This window comes from Stylophora pistillata, chromosome 12 (assembly GCF_964205215.1).
Source record: "Stylophora pistillata chromosome 12, jaStyPist1.2, whole genome shotgun sequence".
NCBI classification, from domain to species: Eukaryota; Metazoa; Cnidaria; class Anthozoa; order Scleractinia; family Pocilloporidae; genus Stylophora; species Stylophora pistillata.
Genome location: NC_142530.1, coordinates 6,202,597 through 6,225,217, shown reverse-complemented (window position 1 = coordinate 6,225,217; position 22,621 = coordinate 6,202,597). Strand labels below are relative to the sequence as shown.

The 22,621-nt window shown below is 38.9% G+C and overlaps 1 protein-coding gene across 2 annotated transcripts in view; it reads left to right on the top strand.

Annotated features, from left to right (window-relative positions):
- Positions 1–21,736, top strand: part of LOC148718558 (uncharacterized) — a 70,522-nt gene extending 48,786 nt beyond the window's left edge. Inside the window, exons 8-13 of one of the 2 annotated variants that reach the window (XR_015993765.1) lie at positions 5,599–7,757; positions 8,291–8,354; positions 8,934–9,176; positions 12,417–12,494; positions 14,135–14,470; positions 20,588–21,736. Coding sequence is in view for 1 of the 2 variants with exons in the window: in XM_088740364.1 (XP_088596490.1) it covers positions 5,599–7,757; positions 8,291–8,354; positions 8,934–9,176; positions 12,417–12,494; positions 14,135–14,328 (2,738 nt within the window). In the remaining variant the exon portion in view is untranslated. Of the gene's footprint in view, positions 1–5,598; positions 7,758–8,290; positions 8,355–8,933; positions 9,177–12,416; positions 12,495–14,134; positions 17,564–20,587 lie in introns of those variants that run through there. The other variant, XM_088740364.1, reaches the window with a different exon arrangement.
- Positions 21,737–22,621: the final 885 nt, after the last annotated feature.

The window sequence follows — 22,621 nt, the reverse complement described above, 5'->3', positions numbered from 1 at the left end:
TTTTTATGTGTTCACGAGTGTTCGTAGGTTAATATCGTTTGAAATTGTTCGTTTCAATCTCCCCAATATCTTATTTCCTCGACGGCTGATCGTGTTTAAAAAAAATAAAAGACTTTGAAAACCATGTAAGGGTTTTACCCAGTAGAGTCAGTATAAACCTTCTGTAAAACATTTTTATTTAACGTTCAGTAGTTAATAAGTAGCTATTGGCTCCCAAGATATCTGTTTGATTACCCGTGGAAAAGCGGTATCATTATTCACTCGTTCATACGCATGCCAACAAGTCAAACAAAGTCCGTTGACCGATCAACGGCCGATCGTAAAACCTTTTAAAAGTCATTGATCGATCGACGGCCGATCATATTTGAGAAGAACTCGAAAACCATCCACGGCTTATACCCAGAAGACGAGTGCACCAAATGAATAATAAACAATGCTTCTTCATGCGTAATCAAATAAATATGTTGGGAGTCAATGGCTATTTAACAATGCAAATATCAAATAAAAATATAGGGCATCTTTGAAATGTTCAGCAATACTTGGCAATATCAGTAGGGGATTGAGATGATTGATATCTCACTCAGAGTTTTCTCCAAACTTCCTCGAAATTTACGATCTTCCACGCAGTCCTCTCTCTTGGTATAGCTTTCCAAACAGTCGGTCACTCCCGACAACAAGAACTACTCCAAGTACACGACCAAGTTCTCATATATATTTACGAACGGTTTTCCGGAACATACCAGAAGCTTACAATATAACTCTTTTAATTTGATCTTATTACATCATACAATACTGTGCAAAAGTAATACAAAGGATAATCGCCGAATATCGCGGTTATCGCGATATATCGGCGATATTTGAGCGATATTTTAGGCTATGGGGAGAGCGTGCATGGTAATGAATCGTAGTAGATATGATGATAGTTTTCCCTTGTTATTTTTATTTTTTATCTTTTTTATTTCCGGAAGCAGTGAGTCTCCTTTTTGTTAATACACAAATGACTATATGAAAATTATACATGTTAAATGCGGATGAATTAAGAAATGCAAATGAGTGGGAGTTTATAAATACTCGAAATAATTATTCCGGTGAAAAGTAATTCAGTAATCTCGAAACATCAGCGTTTTAACGCTTTGTAGTGGCCAATTTGCAATTTTTTAACTTAGTTGATCTTACCAAATTACCCAAGAGTGTTATTCAATTCAAAGGTCTCGCCTACTGTCAATTTTCTACCGTTAAAATGACTATTAAAACAGTCAATGAAGCTGCTTATATGCTAGTCGTCGTTTAAGTGTTAATATTTAAGGAAAAAGGGAGACAATGCTTAGAGAACCCCTCCCTATTTACAAGCATAGCCTTCTTATAGTTTATACGCGAATAACTATATTTGAAAATCATATATGAGAAATGCAGATTAATTGAGAAATGAATATGAGGGAGTTTATTTACACTGATAAATTTGAAAGGAAGACATTTATCCGCGGATCCTGCTAAACATTAACGTCCTTTTTACGTAAGGTCTGAATACTTCCAATTGCAATTGGCTAATCAGTGGTAATGCATGCTCTTCTGATTTGAGGTGTTCCCATTAAATTAAACTAGTGGTGAACTGTATTTCCTATAGTGCTTTATCGTAATTTCTCCTTTTTTCTTCTTTTCTATTTTTTCATATCTGTTACCACTATTTGTGGTGATAGATAAAGTCATCATAGAAATTTTTATCACACAATTTTAGAAGCCGCGAACCAAGGAAAAACCAATAGTATGGATGATTTTGTTTTGAAAGATGACATAGCAACTAGTGATCTATTTGTAAGACGACCATCTCCATTTTATGTACTTTTGAACTTATGGTTTAGAGAGTGATCTGATTGGCGTTCACGGTGAATATGAGCATTCATTATCGGGGTTAAGCGAGCGTGAAAATCGACTACAACTGAAAGAGCTCATTCCTGAGTACAGCAAATCAACATACATGTCCAGTACACCCAAACTGTTGCGATTCGTCTACGGTCGTTGACGAATCGTCACACCGGGAATCAAATCGTACGTTAACATATCGAAAGTTGAGGGGCGAGAGCAAATTTAACATGGTGAGGGAGTGAATGACAACTTGAACCTTTTACGTTCTGGAAACGTGAAAAGGCCGGAAGTCCATTTTCAGGATATTAAATACAGTGCAAGGTTAGAAAATGTACACGAATCGACACGATTCGCACTCATCAACTCGATTCGGTTTTTGTTGAGTCGATCCGTCTCACCGGAAGTCGATTCGCAAAAGGAGACAATACAAACTTAAGCGTTAAATTAAGGTGCTCAATGTTGCCGAATCGACACAATTCGCACGGGTTGACTCGACTCGCCATAAGTAAAGTCGATCCGTCTCATCGGAAGTCGATTTGTGGAAGAAGGCAACACACACTTAAGCGTTCATAGTTCGCACGGGTCGACTCGACGCGCCTTTTAGTTTAGTCGAAGTCATCAAAAATCCTTCAGTACATTACATTAAGCTTTAGATAAGGGCATTAAATTTAGACAAATCTACACGATTTGCAAGGGTCAACTTGACTCGTCTTTAGTAAGGTCGATCCGTCTCATCGGAAATCTATTCGTAGAAGAACACAATACACACTAAATAAGGCTGTGATTTTAGGACGTTTAAATCAATGGATTTTCCTGCGCATATCATTTGGTGCCACAGTTTCTTAAGAAACCTACCCCCTTCATTCCGTAGACCAGTTTGTCTGTTGTCTTTGTTTAATTTGGGCTAAGGATTGCCCATCTTGTGAAATTTTAATGGGTGGGCCTCTTGTATACCGGTGTTTGGTCATTTTACCAGTATATAGCCAAGGTGTGATAGATATAACAAAGTCGCGGATTATGATTTTTTTTTAGGTCAATGAACGCTATGAATTTTGTCCTCGGATCTCCCTTTATCGTAAAATGTATTAGTCATTATTCATAATTGACGTTGCTGTCAACTTTTATTCGCATAAATAATACACGCTTGGACGGGGAGGATATACTTTTTTTGAGTAATTTAGTGTTTTTTTATTAAAAACACCTGGTGGAGGCTTATGCTTAGAAAAAATTACGCATTCTTCTGATATGATACAATGGCGTTAAAGGGAAAGTACGATCAAGAAAAATTTTACGTACATGAACCGTTCCTTGCTTGCATTGTCCTAACTGGCTATTCATTTGAGCTAAAAGCATTTTAGTGCGAATAATTACGTTCCAAAAATGGCATTTTTAAATAGAAATCCTTTTTTTCTTTGAAATGAACACTGAGATCGGTAAGTGGCAGCAAATAGGTTTGGAAGCCATAGAATTGAAAGCCTATACCTGCATCCGAACTTGACCACCTTCTGTCAATTTTTTTTTACGGAACGATACCCAGAAAAAAATTAAGAATAGAATGACCAAAGAACAATCTCCAGCTCTTACACAACAGTTTGCGGCGATACTTAACCGAGAAGACATACGCACTCGAGATGTTCACAGACAATGAGTATGAAAAATCAAGAAGGGTACAGCTGCTATTTGTAAGTCGCCTGTTCACGTGCACGTGCTTATAGGAAGTAATTCCATTTTTTTTTTTTTTTTGCACTCATCTGGCTAAAGCTGCTTGACTTACATGAAGGTTCCTGTTTGGGAATAAATATGTCCTTAATGACATATAAAAATGCACTGATTTTTATTAAATGCCGCTGGTGACTTAACGCTTTCGTAATAACTAATTAAGTGATCCATCAAAGGCCTGATCTCATAAGACTGTTGCAAATCATTTCGGAGTCTTGGCCTTCTATTTTCGCATGGCTTCTGCAAATAGAAGAGGGGGAGATGCAATTCAAACTGAAAGGAAACTCATGGGCCCAACTACGAAGCCTGTGCTCCCTTCTCTTTTCTCTGGCGTCAAATTTTTTAAGCATAATGTTTACAACAGAACAATGAATGCTGATGGTGTGGGGGCCTCCCATGGGCAGACTGGTCCATCCAAGAGGTTTCTGATACTGTCTCAGACTTTCTTTGAGGAAGTATTCTTTGTGCCTTTCAGGGTAGCTAATGGCTTAGTATTTATCTATAAGTGCAATTCATTCATTATTAGGAAATCTTTAGTTCAAATAATCACGAATCGCCCATCGAATCTGAAGGTTCTTAAAAGAACTGAACCGCAGCTTGGTATACTGAGTCGTAATCTCAGTGGGATATATAGAAGTCTCGTCACACCACACATGCCAGAATAGAGGAGTGTAAACTGACTTCTGCAAACGACTGAACTATTCAATTTTAACAGATCCGTTATAAGCGTTACCTTTTCGGACAGTTACACGCGCTAGGTCTTTGGGCACGTTGGTGCTTTATTTTCACGTTGAATTCATTAGTTTTTTCCATGGAAGTTTAATTTCTCCCTCCAGAGGTAAATGGATCGTTTGATTGACATGTAAGATCTAAAAACCTTACATCGAGTCGTGCAGCAATTATGATTAATTTATAGCAAATGCTTCTTACTGAAGAGAGATAACAAGAGCTTACATATATTGATTATTAAATAAATAGGGGAACGGGACATTGACTTCTCAGAAATGGAAAAGACAGAAAGATCAGAGGCTGCCATTATTGATCATTTTTCTTTAATAGTTTCAATTTTTTTTGGCTGCAGAAGGAATATGAGTGAATTTTTTTGTATTTCAGAATTTTTGGGAATATCGTTTAGAAAACGAGCTTAACGTTCGAAATGTGGCTATAATTTTCCATAATGACGCGTTTGTAAAGAGCTGTTAATTTATATTTAACAACTATTCCACGAGCGCGCGTTGGATATGAGATGATAGATAGCCAACGAGGCGCGTAGCGCCGAGTTGGCTATAATCATCTCATATCCAACAAGCGCGAATGGAATAATTGTTTTATTAAAAACGCCCCCAATATATTAGAAAAATCTCACCAAATCTTAAATTTTTTAGCCCCCTTTTAATTTTAGCCCGACGTGTACGCTTACCATATTTGTAGATTATGGTATATTGGCTCATATACCATAATGGGTAAGCCAATAAAAAGTCTTCAATTGCATTATCCAATGATCCAGTTTTTAATAATACCTTTTATTATATGGCTGTGTCTTACAAGGACTGGGAACTACCGAATTCACGAATTTGATTGGTTGAAATCAATAATGAAAGCAGTGTAGATTTTCCCATCTAGACCACCCTATAGACCGGTCTAGAAAAAAAGGTACAAAGAATATAAAAATTGGCATATAAGACAGCCATATAATTAACTTCTTATCAACCGAGCTAGGTCGGTCTGTATGAGAGAATCTTGACCTTAGTCGCTGGTACATACCTCACCGCGTTCGGTCTGTACTGTCGACCTCGGTCAAGATTCTCCCATATAGACCTCCCGCTAGGTTAATGAGAACTAATCATTGATGACAATATGATTATAATTATTGAAGACATAGAACTAACAAAACATCATAAAGGGGACTATTATCATCCTAAAGACCACTCACCTATTTATCTTACTGCCCAGCGAGAGCTACATACTTTAAGTTTATCACCCACTAAAGCATCGTTTTTTAAATTACATCTTCAGTGCCTTTGGAAATTCAAGCTCGAGGTCCTGAAGCTGTCGAGGCTTATAACAAAGCCCTAACAGAAGGAAAGGCCTGCATCAAGAGAATACCCGTAATGTTGATCGGACAGGAGCGGACAGGGAAAACTAGTCTTAAAAGGTCCTTGAAGGGAGAAAAATTCGACAAAGAAGAAGAGAGCACCGATGGAATCGAAACTGACCCTTCCTACTTTAAAGTATCAACAGAGATTTGGAAATGCGGACAAGCGTGCGAAAGAATGCAAGCCGAGCCAGAAATTCCATTAGAGCACCTTGCAGCGGCAAAAGTGATCATCGGTCATTTGAAGAAAGGAGAGTCACTTTTATCGGGGGCTGGGGCAGAGTTAGAGTTCGACTCAGAATCTCCAGATGTATCAAGTACAAAAATTGCCCGTCAAGTCTTCCTCAAAACCCCTAGAGATACCAAAGCTTCTGAAAGAGAACTGCCAGAGGAATTAGCCAGGCTGGTTGAGAAATTGCTTCGTGAAGGAGAAAATGCAAACGAAGACCAAATCTACTCAATGCTGTGGGACTTTGGAGGACAGTCCGTTTACTATGACACCCATCCTATTTTCCTTACCGAGAAAGCCATTTACATTTTAGTATGTGACCTGAGCCGTGATCCAGATGAGAAAGCCATCCCACCTGTCAAAACAGGAATTTTTGAGAACAAAGTGGACATCCACTTCAATAAAACAAACCTTGGTTATCTGGACTTTTGGATGTCATCAATTCACTCTTTGGTAAGTCCAGATGTTATCAGCTCTCGAGAGACTGATCCGAATGTTGATCATGTTTTGCCACAGAGGCTTCCCCCAGTGTTCCTGGTATGCACCCATGCCGACATGCCGTTTGGTAACTCTCACGCCGGAGACCTCGCTCGTAAAATGTATGGCTCTTTGCAACGCAAGACCTACAAGGAACACCTCTATAAAGACTTTTTCGTCGTGGATAACACAAAGTCTGGGAGTGAGGAAGAATGTCTTGAAGTTTTGCGCCTGAGAAAAGAGGTACTTGCTGTTGCAAGGGAGATGAAACTGACGAAAGAAGAAATACCGGTGAAGTGGCTGAGGTATGAAAACAAGCTTCGTACAAACCGTGATAAGTGTATAACACTTGAGGAAGCCAAGAGGATTGCATCTAGTGACTGTGGGATCCAAGAAGAGGATGAGTTTTCAACTTTGCTGAATTTTTTGCATGATCAGAGAATTGTGATTCATTTTAGTGGCTCTCCAGAGTTGGAAAAGATGGTGATATTAGATCCTCAGTGGCTTGTTGACGTCTTTAAAAACATAATAACTGTAAAGCGCTTTAAGGACACGGAGCATTCTGTCAAAGACCTTTGGATCCAGCTGGAAGAAACCGGAATCTTGGATGAAAAGCTCATCGACCATGCTTGGAAAGAATTGCTCGACAGCCAGGAAAGTCGCAAGAGCTTCATTGCTATCATGGAAAGATTGAGCTTGCTCTCCCCATGGTCGTCATCTAAAGGTAGCAAGCGGTATCTCGTGCCATCGATGTTGATGTCACCGCCAACAGATGATGTCCTGAAGCTTCTTGGATTAGTGAAAATTCCATCACTTTTTGTAACATTTCCATCTTGTCAGGTGCCTCCTGGTCTCTTCTCTCGCATTATCCTGCTTTTCCTCCAGTGGTGTAGAGAAGAATGGAAGAGTAACGTGAACCCACAGTTATTCCGAAATTTTGCCATGTTTCATATTGTTCCAGACAAGGGCATTTCTGTCATTTTTCTGTACCATTCCTCATTCATCGAGGTCATCGTGCACAGCAAAGACGAGCACAGTACCAAGGAAGAGTTAACCCGTACTATTCATTGGAAAGTTAGGTTGTTACTCGAATGTATGCGGAAAGAATTTTACTGGCTCAAGAATATGAAGTACGAGATGTGTGTCTGCTGCCCAGTCTGTTCGAATTCGCGACCAGGGTCAGTGAAATGTCACGCTCACAAAGTCGGTGGATGTGAATGCCTTCACTTCTTGTCGGAATCTGATTTGCTAAAGAGTCGTCACTGCAGCAGACCTGGACGCAGTATTCGTGGAGATTGCAGGATTTATGTAGAGCAGTTTGCATGTTGGTTCTCAGTTGGGGATGAGCAGGAGAGGAGTGTTTTGCTTAATCCCGTGAGTGACTACCGAGCTACATGACATATTAAAGCGCACGTTCACATATCTGTATTAGCTATTTTTTTAAAGAAAGGTAATTTTCTATGCATGGTGGCTCTCTATTTATCGTATGTGAACGTAATCTCTCTACCCTAAGACTAGTAAGGTTGGCAGCAAAATAGAGCAGGGAATAATGGGTTAATAAGGAGGTAAAACGCCCTTGAATCGATCACATTCATTTCTATGGATAAGGTCATTACAGCTGATCTGAAACATATCCTGGGCAGTATTGAATTGCAGTATTAGGTCAAAAAATATTATTTTTGGCAGATTTATAGCACTGACGGTAATTTTCAAGGTTCTAAATGTAGCTTAAACGCAAGCATTAACCTGCAAGGGACTGTTATCCCAACCACTTTCCGGGGGCTTCAGGACGGCGCGGACACGTCAGTAATGGTACATTACAGTACTGCATTTTTCCCATTTTTGTCTGCCTATATAACTGAAGCATTCCAATCGCTGACCACATGGTGTGATTTACTTTTTAACAGCGCCAGGCTGATCAAGCGAGTGGTGGAGACGAGGTCTTTGAGAAAGGGAGATTGCCCTTGGAAGGTGAGAAGCCATAAATTGTTCTTCGTTCGATCTCTTTATCAGAACTACAGAAGAGAATACTTATCAATGGATCTTTGGTAGATAGAAGTAGATCTCTGGACAAAAAAAAAAAACAGTTAGATTTTAAGGGAAGTCTGTCCCTATCCCGGTCTTATTTTCCAAGGCATGAAGTACCAAGAACTTGCACTTCCCAAGGATGTCATCAATTCCTTGCGGTGTATATTGTTCTTCGCTCGATCTCTTTATCGAACTACAGAAGAGAATATTTATCAACGGATCTCTACTATTTAACAGCGTCCTTTAGGATGCCCTTTAAGGGAAGTCTGTCCTATCTATGTTACATTTCCCCGTCTTATTTTCCAAGGCATGAAGTACCAAGAACTTGCACTTCCAAAGATGTCATCAATTCCTTGCGATGTATATTGTTCTTCGCTCGATCTCTTTATCGAACTACAGAAGAGAATATTTATCAACGGATCTCTAGTAGATAGAAGTAGATCTCTGGACAGAAAAAAAACTGGTAGATTTTAAGGGAAGCCAGTAGTATCTGTGTCACATTTCCCAGTCTTATTTTGTTAGGGACGAAGGATCGAGAACTTGCACTTCCCAAGGATGTCATCAACTCCCTGCAGTGTACGGAGAATGATGCTAAAGGTATTGTGCTTCATTTTGTAAAAGCTCTGCAGCTGGATTCAGTATCCCTAGAGAATCCAGAGCCTGAGACCAAACGACTGATCCGAAATCTTGCGTTGAAAGCTAAATGCGAGAACAGACATGATTTGGTGAATCATTTACGAGAGATAACAGCTGCTGGCATTACAGGTAAGTTCTATTGAGAGAGCTCTGCGCTCTAACTAGAATTAACAATATCATTCTCAAGCCATGGATAGGGCGTCTTGAAGGTGACTTTGCCTTGTGAATAGATGCAAGCGGCTTGAAAGGTGTTAAACATCTTGTGTTTTGCTCTTGGCGAAACGAGGGCTATTGAAAACAGGAATGTCAAAAGGTACAATAAGTTCTGGTGACACTTCGTATGTAAACCGCCCCCCGGTTAGCTCAATTGGTCAGAGCGCCGGAGTGTGTTGTGCGGGAGGTTGAGGGTTCGTGCCCTGGCCGGACCAATACTCATGGTCGTGAAATAACTGAGGAGAATTTGCTACCTCTCTATAATATCCAGAAATGGATAGATATTCTAGTCTTCTCGGATAAGGACGAATAAACCGTAGGCCCCGTCTCCTACAGAGTTCGAGGTAGGAGACGTTAATTTTCCACGCACGAGATTAGTGTGTGGTGGATGTCCTCCCCTGGGGTGGGATGGGTGGGTGTTCCCAGTGCCCCATTTAAACTAGCTATCTGCTAAACTGGACTACCCTGTATAAATATTCCTAAATACAAATACAAATAATACAAATTTGATATTAGAGTAGAAGTTGTCAGCGAAATTAACAAAATATGGGATTTCCCTTTCGTTTTTGGTCCGTAATGAGAAAATGTCATCACTGAACCTTTGCCTAAAGAAATAATTTGGATATATCAACAAAGTTGAAATGGTAAATTGGCCACCGTAACGATTACAAAAGCTGACGTTTCGAGCGTTAGCCCTTCGTCGGAGTGAATAGAGGAATTGAGGGCTGTGTGTGCTTTAAAGGCAGAAAATGGAGCTACGTTATTGTTGGGAACATGGCAACGAGAAAAACAAGAGTAAATTATTGGGCGGTAAGGGCAGCTCAGTCGTTGTTTGGCGCACCGACCTCTACCAAAAAGAAACTTTGCGGCAACGTTCTGACACCTCTTTTTATCAAAACAATAATTGCCGGCCACAGCAAAAAATATCATCATAACCACTCCTAGAACTTCTCGTATTTACTTTTTACCTAAAATTCACAAACCTAGCAACCCGGGTCGGCCCGTTATCTCGGCTTGCAGTTGCCCTACCGAACTTATCTCCAGCTATCTAGACAAAATTATGGCTCCCATCGTCAAAACTTTACCATCATATATTAAAGAGAGCCAACACGCTCTTCAAATTTTTCGAGACTTTAATTTCCTTGGCCAAAACAAACTTCTTTTCACCATGAATATTACGTCTCTTTACACTGTTGTACCTAATGACGAAGGCCTTCTGGCCCTTAAACATTTTTTTGATCAACGTACTGTTAAGGAACCTAAAACTGAAACACTACTGCGCTTAGCCGAACTAGTGCTCACACTCAATTGTTTTTCATTCGGAAACAACTTCTTCAAACAAACCAATGGTGTAGCGATGGGCACCAAAATGGGACCTAGCTATGCCAATCTTTTTGTAGGTTTTGTCGAACATCAACTTTTCAGCCAATACAACGGGTCCAAACCTGAGCTCTACGGTCGCTACATCGACGACTGTATCAGTGCTACCTCCTCTACCAGAGAGGAACTCACTCAATTCATAACCGCAGTCAATTCTTTTCACACGGCTCTGAAATATACCTGGGAAATTTTCTACAATTCTTTATCCTTTTTAGACATCAAAGTTTCAATTGAAGGTAACGGTTTATGCACTAGTGTGTATTACAAACCTACAGACTCGCATAATTACTTGTTATTCGTCTTCGCATCCATCTCACGTTAAGAATTCCATTCCTTTTTCTCAGTTTCTAAGACTTCGCCGTTTATGTAGTGATGACTCTGATTTCCACCACAAATCAGAGTCACTGTGCCAGTTTTCCGATGAACGTGGTTACCCTGTTTCTGTCGATTGCTTCTGTACAATGCAAGTATCAAACCGCTTTTTACTTATTGCTGTACTGTTTGGAGCAACTGTAGTCAAACCAACTTAGATGAACTGTTTAAACTTCAGAAACGTTGCGCTCGATTAATTTTGGATAGTCCTCGGGATGCACGATCGTATGATAATTTTCAAAAGCTTAAGTGGCTACCGGTCGATCAACTATTCAGTCTAAATCCCACAGGGATCAACGAACGCTTTTCATTCCACTAATTTACTCTTGTTTTTCTCGTTGCCATGTTCCCACCAATAACGTAACTCCATTTTCTGCCTTTAAAAGCACACACAGCCCACAATTCCTCTATTCGCTCCGACGAAGGGCTAACGCTCGAAACATCAGCTTTTGTAATCGTTACGGTGGCCAATTTACCATTTCAACTTTGCTGATATATCCAAATTATCTCGTTACTCCCACCGACGCAGCCCCAAACAGTTTGTTTCGAAACTATCAGCCTTTACCTAACGAAATAAGTTCAGAAGGGCGAGAAGGTTGGAGTTGCTTTCGATATTCAATTGATGACTGATAGTTACCTCCATCTTAGTCCATTTTTGGACCTTCCCGCTTGAGTCGTTTCATCTCCAAGTCAAGAATAAGAATAAACTTGCCCACCACTTAGATTTCCACGTTAGTGTGATCGAATGCTAGTCTCGAGAAAATGGCGCAATCGAGAGCATAGTCCTGCAGTCGTTTATTTCCAGACATTTACTGAAATTCTCAGCTACAGGCCTTTGAACCTTTCATTCTCTTTCTCTGTTGGGCGGCATGGGTATTGTTGCACAATAAGATATAAGCCACCGAAACAGTGCGTGAATTTCCCTCCTTCCGCTTCCCTCTTCGTACATACTAAAGTTAAAGATAATGTAGGGCTAAAGTCTTGGCATATCAACTATCAGAACTGCCTCAGTGTGACGAGTGTTCGTCATGCATAATCGTTAACAAAGACAATGTGGATGCTGGTTTATTTCATGTTGAGCCCCCTTTCCAAGAATTAGCTACAGTTTCTCTTAGAATAACATTTTATCTTATATCTGAAAGCTTTTAAAGAAAGCTCAATTCAACCCTTTTTTTTTTTCTTCAATTTGATAGCTGAATACCCTAAAAATAATGGAGACAAGTTCCCTAAAAAGACCCTTGAATAGAGAAATAAAGAAACCCAGATTAATAACTTGACCCCGGGTTAGTGCTATTCGGCCTTCAAACAACTTTGCCCTGGTATTTGCAACGTTGCATGTGCAAACGTATACTTTTGTGTATATTATGGCATAATTTTGTCCTTTTCTTTTTTTTTTTAAACCAGGGCCACTGTTGGATGAGAGTCTTCCAGTTGTTGAGATGCCTTTTACGGAATTCAAGAATCTGACGTTTAGCCTCTCTGGTAAGTACCTTTAACTGAGATAGTGCTTAAACTTGGGTAACTCCCGTTTTCAATTTTTTAGCCTATGCTCTATACCTCCCATGTATTATTGTGCCAAAAAAAAACGTAATTACTTACACTGCAGAGGAAAAGCTTGTCTTATTGTAAAGTTTTGATCGAGTAGTGGATTTGTACGAAAACAACTAGATTGTTATCTTTCGGCTTTGAGGCGTGATAGTTGATAAGAGCTTTTCCCTCATCAGCTATTACGGACTAGGAATCTTGAGCTCATAATCTATTTGAATTATGATAAACACATGTTGAACAAGTTAAAAGTGCCTTTCGGTCGCTCGCATATGATCAGATCAGCCAATATCGCTCACTAAGGTTGAATCTGAACGTGTCTTAGGACTTTACATTGATAGTCATCTCACCTGGAACGAACACATTGACACACTGCGCCGAAAACTACGTCAAAAAATTGGAATATTCAGGCTCAATAAACTTTGTCTTTTAAAGAAAGTTATTGATGGTAGGGCACCGGAATACTTAATTACAGCCTTAGACTCACTTTTGTTTGAACACAACTACCATACCAGATCAAAAACATTGTATCGTTTGCCCAAACCCAGAACTGAAGCAATGAGGAGAAAATTCTTTTATTCCACTACTAAAGAACTAAATGATCTTAACATAGACCCAACCACCTCCTTCAGCCAAATAAAGGCAACACTGACTAATAACGTCTTCTCGAAATATACGGTGGACAATTTCAAAGTTAAAAAAGTTATTCTGTTTGATAAAATCCGTTGATTTTAATTAGATGTTTTGAAATTGGTTCTTTTTTTAATGAGTGCGTTAGGGAGGGAGGATACTTGTTTAGAAATTTGAGATCTTCTAGCATAATTTCTACTTGTAAATATGCTTTTAATCATCAATTTTGTTTTCAGAGGGCCGCTAGGGAGAACACTTTTATAGTAATTGGTGTCACCCTCTTAAATAAAAGTTTACCCCTGATAGTAACAATGTGGCTTTTCGCCCTCGCACGGTGTCCTAAAAGGGAACTGTCACTCTGAAATTGGAAAGAAAGATTGATTTACACGATTAACTGATAAATTGAAAGGTTTTTTTCGAAACTAAGTGTCAAAGATACCGGAACTGAAAGTAAAGTATGAAGCATCTCATGTTTTTCAACAAATTTTCGCGATAAAACAACAAATGAAAAGAGATTTGCTTACTACTTTAAGCTACAACCATTTCTCTGTACATGTGTATGTTCACATCTGAAAAAAGTACCTTTTTTGGCCCGCTAATAATGCAGCTTGTCTGGTTTGAACTAAAAATAGTCTATACCAGTGTAGGTCAGATTGGTGAATATGCTTTTGAGCACGACCATGGTGAACAGTATTTAATGACCACATTGGATCCTTTACGTAGTTTACCCTTGATTAATTCAGAAGTTAAGAAAACAGTTAATTCTTACTGCGTGTAAGCTTGCATTTTATCTTTATTTCTTTTGTTATTCAGATGCTGATTCACGTTCTTTATTTGCGACCCACCCTTTTTCTTTCGATTAAAAAAGTAGATAAATAAAAGAAAAGTTCGCATGACAAATGATGTTATTTATTTAATTTGTTTTCTTCTTTTTTTTTTGGCAAAAGTTGGAGACAAATGGAAACTGTTGGCTGAAAGTCTTGGGTTGTCTAATATAGACATAGCCTTTCTTGGCGAGAGAGTTATGAACCCAGCTGCAGCTGTCCTCGAAGCTGTGGGGAAGCATCGCTACCTGAGTGTTGGAGAGATCTATGACACCTTAGTCGACCATGAAATGCCGGTCATTGCAGATTTGATGTAGATTGGAAAACAAATACCGATAAAGGTTGTGCAACTCTTTCGATTTTTTTATCAGTCGGTGTGACAGCAGTGGAAACAAGCAAATTGGTAGAAGACATTGAAATCAGTTAAATTGGGTGCGTGCGGTTTTTTACAAAATCAAGGTTAGCACAAGTAATTAATCGAATGAGAAACTCTTGATGCTTTCTTCAGGTTCAAGTGAGCGTAGAGTAGTCGTTATCGTATACCTTAACAGTCGATTAGGTTAAAGTACATTATGAACTATAGGTAGTAATTACGCTTATCAATTCTTGACTCCACTTCGGTCTTTTAGCCTGAAATTCTAGATATTGGTAGATAGCCCCCACTTTTCAAAAATAAGTAGGGTATTGTTTTGGCTGCGCTACAAAGCAATACAGCCATGTTTAAAGTCACAGGTTATTAAGAGAGTATATTGAACAGGTGGCTTTACTATACAAATGGATCAATATATTCATTACAAGGAACATGGAAGAGAAGGCTTTGTTAAGTCCCTTACGGAGTAAGAAGTTAGTAGGCCAGAACATGAGGAAGAGTATCGAAAATGTAAACGACCAACCATAGTCCTACTTTTTAGCATAAGTACTCATTGCTGCGTTGCATCCTTCGTGATATTCAAGCCTTTACTGTTTCATGGAAAGGATGTATCCATGTTTGGCAACTTTTCATTTTTTCGGTGCGGAAACCCTTCGTCTTGTTTTTATGTAATAGCCGAACGTATCAGTCTATTTCCACCGCTAAGCATAAAAAAAAAAAAAAAAAAAAAAAAAAAAATCAAAGGAGCTTGCGAGCAAACAACAACGAAAGCGTCGCAAGAGCAAAACGTTTGGCCTTGTCTTAATTAGTTGTATGTCAAGGCTCCACAATGCATTTACCATTTGTTTCTTTTCTTTTTCTTTAAAACTTATATGTGATTCGAAGTGGCACTGAAGAGTCATGCGGAGATCAATAATTTGTTAATCGTATTTTTATTTCCTATTTTTGGTACTAAAAATTCTTATCGGTAACGGTTTCTTAAAGCTTTTGACAGTATGAATCAACGATAAGATATGACGTAACAAATATTAACATTTTATTTTAACAATTTATGTAAACCGCGTGGAGCGGTTTCTATTGCGTCATATAAGGAACCGCTCGACTAATCAGATTGTAGGAAACTCTTTGCTCAGCTCTGAAATTATACTAAAATTATATATATATATATATATATATATATATATATATATATAACTAACTGCAGACAGTACTGTTTCGGCCTTCTGGGCCTCATCAGTGCAGTGCTAATGCTAGGATGGGGGAGAACCGAGACGGTCACCCCAAACGACCCAACCTTTGTGGTATCGTCCAAGCCATGCCAGAGTGCTCAAACTAGAGTAAACCAGCGAGCATGCGCAATTGCAACGGCAATGACTCATCCTAGATAGAGTGCTCAATTTGGACATGAAAGCAAAGCTTTGTATGTATATATATATATTATATAAAGTGTGACTTGATTTTCGTAGAACAGTGCTCAATACATAGAAGTAGAGCGAAGTATATATTGTGGGAGGAAAAAGACAAGTAAACTACAAGTTCATCCCTACAAGCCTGTTTCGTGGTCGCCCACTCATCAGGGGATTTCGAACAATATCGACGACAATCTTCCCAAACAAGTGAAAATGTGTGAAATGCAGACTTTCGTGTTCTCGATTTGACGTCACATTACCCGCTAGAGCCATTCCTCTTTAAACTCGGTCGTGGGGCAAGATGGCGGCTGATTTTCCGTATTTTGACTGGGCACATAAAATTAAATATTTGAGCAAATTAAAAAATTTTTGCACAGAAATACACCAAAAAATAAGCTTATTTCGTTAAGCGAAAAAAACAAATTTTGGGTTTAGGTTCACTTAAACAATTATTAATAACATTTCAATAGCATTTATTAACATTTTATTTTAACATTTTATAAACCGCGTGAAGCGGTTTATATAGCGTCCTATAAGGAACCGCTCGACCAAGCAGATTGCTGGAAACTCTTTGCCCAGCTCTGAAATTATACTAAATATATATATATATAACTTCAGACAGTACTGTTTCGGCCTTCTGGGCCTGATCAGTACAGTGCTGATGGGGGAGAACCGATCTGGCTACCCCAAACGATCCCACGTTTGTGGTATCGTCTAACTGAGCCATGCCAGAGTGCTCAAACTAGAGAAGCCTAGTGAGCTATGCGCAATGCTAGCGGCAATGATTCATCCCACAGTGCTCAATTTAAACATGAAAGCAGAGCTTTATATGCCAAAGAGCTATATATATGTGTGTGTGTATTCATTGTCACATTCTCACCATTTACTTGAAAAAGACTGAAATATTGTCGAAACGTCTTATTTTACAGTTGATTTTTTTGTCTAAAGTTTGGTACTTGATTGGGTAATCAATCATTGGTTAAAGAGGTTTAAGCTAAGGGATAGATTTTCGTACACAGGTTTCATTACAAAAGTAACCTCTCCCAGCAAGAGATAATAGAGACTGTTAGCTTCTATTTGGTTCCAAAGTATTTGGCCTTCAGAGAGTATAGTAACGTGTACCACGCTTAGTGCTATTTTTGCGTTTGTTTTGGGAGAGAAGGAATCTACACTGTACGTTGCATGATGCTCGAACGAGAACAAAACTCGCAAGATAGAGTTGCATATTTCTAGATTCTCTTGGGATGTCTAAACACCCGAGTATTCTTGCAAAAGTGCCTTCATTATCTTTGTTCGCCTTCAGCTTACATTTCGATGACTGGCTTAATCTCTTTTTTGATTAGCTTAATATGGGTCAACGGACCATGTAAAGCAAAGTTATTTTGGGTTGAGTGACTATCGAGAACTTTTGTTAAAGTAAAGCTTAAAAATTTCATATGGGAAAATAGGTTTAAAGGCTATCTCTGTTTTTTCGACGTTCTTTGATTTGATAAGAGAAGGCAGTGTGGCCGAGTGGTCAGCGTGTTGCACTTGCAATCCGCCGCTCCCGGGTTAGAGTCACGCCCTGACCACTACCTGGATTTGTTTCACGGTAGCTCCGAGTTCAAATCCTTGGCCATGCTTGTAATATAGTCAACTGGTTTGCCTGCGGCCAGATGGGATTCTTAGTAATGTTATTTTCAATTTGAATTATTTGTTTCAGTTGTATGATGGAAAACCTGTAAACTAGCTCTCAGCTAGGTGTTCTCCACGTTAAATAAAGATGATGATGATTATTATTATTATTATTTATTATAATCCCTCGTTGATCTAGAGTTTCGAAAATGCACTAAGGAATTACGAGTTGTTAACGAGGAATGATAGAGAGTTTAAAAACACTACATTTCTCGGCTATGACATCTCCAAAGCGTGGAGTCTATTATGAAATCGTCATCGTGATTGCTTTCCCATCAGAAATATTGATACTTCTTTTGCTCGTCAAAAGCGAAGCTTAATGCTTAGAAACAACAAGTTTCAAGTCAAGCACACCCGCGAGCCTTTTGGCAATGATTTGTACAAAAAGTGCAATGGACTCTTTTCAGAAAATTAAAAATGATTTTTCTTTTTTGTGTGAGCAATAGAACATTACACTCTGTCTGGGTGTGCGAAATAACTGCGTGAAGGAGACTATTAAATGTTACCTGCAACATCCTCTAATTTGTACTTTCGTTCCTGTACTGAATATTCCTTGACGTCAATACTTATCAGGCTTCTCTTAAAAAAAAAGAGAAGAACCTGGGTAAGAGTTTTGCGTGTTTAGCTCCCTGAAGCTGCCATCTTGAAGTCTCGGCTCCTGACAAAATTACTGAGTTCACTGTTTGCGTACCGAGCTCGAGGTAAGGGCTATCATAGTAAATTTGTTTCCTATATGATGCAGGACCATTTTCTGCAATCTGAAATTAACGTTTTGTTCGCAACTTTGCTTCGAATGACTTCAGCTAGCGTGGATATTTTTTTCCGCTGAGGTGTCTGCAGTCAGAGTAAATCAGTAGCCATTTCTTCGTTACAGTTAATTTTTTGCTTTGTAACACTAAAATGTAAAACTGATTTATGAGATCTCGACTTTTCATTTATTGGTATACGAACAGATCACAGGTATATCGCGAGAGCTTTGCTGGCGTTGAATTCCATGGTTTACTGGTTTAGTCCGCAGGACCGTCGATGAACTGTTTGAAGATTTCTAGAGTTTTATTTACAATTTCATGGTGTAAATTCATACTTTTTCTAAGCAGACAGGTATCAAGAATTCTCTCTAAAACTACATATGCATATATAATTTCCTGGTGTCTTTTGAATATAAACGTAGCTTTTAATAATCTTCACCCCTCCACCCATGCTAAAACATGCCCTCCTGCGATACGCCCTGAAGTCGTTTTTGCAGTTTCTTTGAATAGTAGATCCTAATCATCTGAAGAAATGTTCGACTTACAGATGTTCTTCTGAGCGTCTTACGCCTCCGGTCTTTGTGGGAAAGCGTTTATATCATGTAAGACATTCTAAAACTCATCACAGCGTTGTTTACACGTGGAGTCGAACTAGATTGAAAATCATTTTCGAGTATCGATCGAGCTGGGAATCAAAGCCTTGAGAAATGATGAAAACCACGACATTACTTCCCCTTACGGTTGTTGCTCTGGCTCCGGTTGTTCAAAGGGCGGATAGCGCTATCTAACAGATAAATCACTATCTAGCGGATAAGTGTTACCAAAATGTACTGCGCTATCCACCGGATAGGGATCTATACACTGGATAACGTTATCCATCCTTCGAACAACCGGGACCTGATCTCTAACTTGGCTAATGCCAACAGCATTGAAGGAAACTCCAAAAATGAAGGTAAAATTCGATTTTCCTGAGTTTCTCTATTTCTATGCAATTTGTTCGTCTTCTGATAATCAAAATCGATCCAACTTGAAGCCGGTAAGACGGTCTTTCAACTCTGTTTTTAAAGAAATACTTATTAAAAAAAAAAAAGAGGTGAACAATTGAAATTCGAGGTAAAATACCTCTTTTTTCTCAGACAAGGAAGCAGACTTTGGATAATGAAAAAGGGCTTATAACTCCGTTTTTTTTTTTTTCAAGTTCATCTTGCTTCTCGAGACCCACCTATCATGCACATATTGGAAAAACTATTTCAGGATTGAACACTGCTTTTTCTTATACTAAACATAGCACAGAGGTTTCTTATACTAAAGGTCTACAGAGGCGTGTCTGTATAGAATAATCATTCACAATCTTGAATGACTTAAACCGCGTGTAAATACCGAAGGTACTTCGACTCTAAAGAAGTCAAGTGTGTTAGTTAAACTGGTGTTCATGACAACGAACTTCAAACGAACCGATAAATCTTCATCAAATGATGCGCGGGAAAGCTTTCCCGCGCATCATTTACAGTCGTAAATATACAGATATATACATTTGATGGATCCATGTTAGTATCGGATCAACTGACGCATCAATAACTCACTGTTTATCAAATGTAGCTAACCACTTCCTTCTGAACTACCACACAGCTTTGATGAATGCTTCACAGTGCAAGTTTGCATTTCTTCGTTTTAAATAACGGAGACGCCGCACTAAATTCAACAAAACGTCACGTTATCACGTGATAGTCGAAAGCCTGTCCGTGCACTTAAATTCAAACCGCTGACTACGGAATACAAATAACTGTTAGTCAGAGAAATAGTTTGATGGCACTTGAAGCAGCGGAAGGAACGACTGCGTTGGTTTTTGAAGCATGAAACTCTTAAAAATTATTACAAATGGAATTCGATTGCATCTATGTGGTAATCCTGTCAAAAATATTCATTAGAGTCTATTTTGAAAGGTCTATTTTGAAAGCATATAATTGTGGATAAATTCAATATAACTTGTTACCAATTAGAAAGGCTTTTTTCAACCACGTAAAGCTGACACGTGGTTTGTAAGATCGTCAGCTCAGTATCGTCTGCTCAAGTAATTAATTCAATTAATTACAATTATTACAATTACAATGTTTTACAATATATTACAGAATCGCATAGTTTAAAGTGAACACGCGCTCTGATTGGTCAATACGTCAACCGGAAGAGAGGGTATTTAGCGTGGAATTGCACTAACGCATAAAGCGATATCGCTGACGTGAGTCGCGAGCAATAATTATTGTAACTAACGTAAAAACGTAAATATAACTAGTGCTATGAAAATATGAACAAATATGAACAAATTTATAGAAAACGAATGTCTTCCAAATTTTGAATTGAAATCGAAATTTTTTAGAAAATTGGAGGAAACCACTCACGCTCAAAAGTACGAGAAAACGCATGGAAAAAAATCAAAATGCCAGAGACGAGGGAAGAAAGCCAAACGACAGTTCTCGCCGAGGAAAACCAAACAAGCGTTACGAAAGGAAACTAAAACAGGTATCAATGCCGAAAAAGGTCAAGCATCTTTTCCCGAAATCCAAACCATTGTAGCCTATACAGACGACTAACTGGCCTCTTTTAGATACAACATGGTTTCAAAAAACACTAGACGACAAATTCAAAAATTCGAGTGGTGACAAAACCGTCATCCAAGCGCTCAGTGATGATTTCGACCCAGTGGAGATATCAGAGCTCACTGGCCACTCCAATCCCGAATCCATATCTAGCTACGAATAAGTTGGCCGCTTTCAAACCATGCCAAGCACGACAACTACCAACGGCTATTCAAGTCATGCTTTACGGGAGATTGTTCTGAATAGCTCAGCCACGCCAAGCAACACAGCAGCTACTAGTGACCTTGACAGCAATGCCAGTCGTTCCAGTTACCTGATGGCAGGAGCAGTTGGCGGAATGTTTACCGGAGTAACTTTTAATAATTCTCCAGTAAATATTTCCATAAACTTTCAGTCCAGCATTGACACCAACGAGCGACTACCTGCGATGAAAGAAAAACAGTTAAAATTGTGACTTTTAACTGAACTGTTTTTCGCCAGAGTTTACCGAGAAATTCCAGTCTTAGGGCCTGATTACATGAGCCGGGCTGGCCCTGTTAGCCGGGCTGATTTCTTTTGTTTTGGTGTTCGCAAAAGCGCGAAAACAAAAGAAATCAGCCCGGCTAACCGGGCCAGCTCGGCTCATGTAATCAGGCCCTTAATCGTTATATTTTGAATACACTTCTTTTTACAACTGTAAAGCACTTACCGGTTTTTTGTAGATCTTGCTTTGATACCGGAACGACTGAAATTTTCATTTCGCTTGAGGATTTGACCATTCAGTTGTTGATTGTCGGCGCCACATTCTGCCAAGTTGAGTGGTAGCAGGCAAATCTCTGTCTTAAATAACTCCGTATTGTGTACTTTTAGTTTTTTTTGGTGAAGATTGTAAAATGTGAGGCACCGCTTTCTCCGCGAGTTTGAAATAAAAATGGTTTTCATTCTAAAAACATCTTGTTCCCTCTATTCGCTAGATATTGACACCTGACTTTGAAAGGGTTTCCATTGTTTGCGCACTGGCGTGGCGCACAAAAATACAAAACATCTGGTTTCGCCCAGTGATTTGGTGGCTTTAGCTATGTGATGCAAGAAAAATTCACGAGGTACAATTAAAATTGTCGACGGTTCAAACGTGAGCGACGTACCTTCCTTTCTATTCCCTTAACAATGACAGTTCTGACAGTTGACTTTAAAATGGCTTTCCTAAGGGCGCGCGTACGGAATAAAAACAAACAATAACATTGCCGTTTCATTTTCTTATTTTCTTATTTTTATTCTGTTATGCGATTCAAGAAAAATTCACTACCTGACTCTTGAATTCCACGTTAAATTTCACTTGAAAAATCGATATCGCACTCATCGCTTCCCGATTCGTGCGATATCGGTTTTTCGCGTGAAATTTAACGTGGAATTCACTCGTCAGGCAGTGAATTTTTCTATAATATTACAGAAAAATATGCACTGTCCGCAGTTAGCAAAGGCTAGTCGAGGCGGGCAGTGTTTAATACGTATATTATAAAATAAAAAGATTTACAGAGCAAGAGCTTCAAGATTCTAGACAAATTACAACTACATTAATACATTTAAGATACGGCAAGAAAACAGAACAAGCTGGGGTCTTATAGTTGTGCTATTAAAGTAGACAAATCAATATAATCGTCATGTTTTTCGAGTCTCTCGAGGAGGAAACCATTAATTTTACTCTTAAAATTGTATTTTGATAGCTGGCGCACTTCACAAGACAAGCTATCCAGATTCTAACACCATTTCTTGAAAATGCCCTTTTTTGTATATCTAATCTTGAACTTTCAACAAAATAGTCGCCTCTTGAAGAT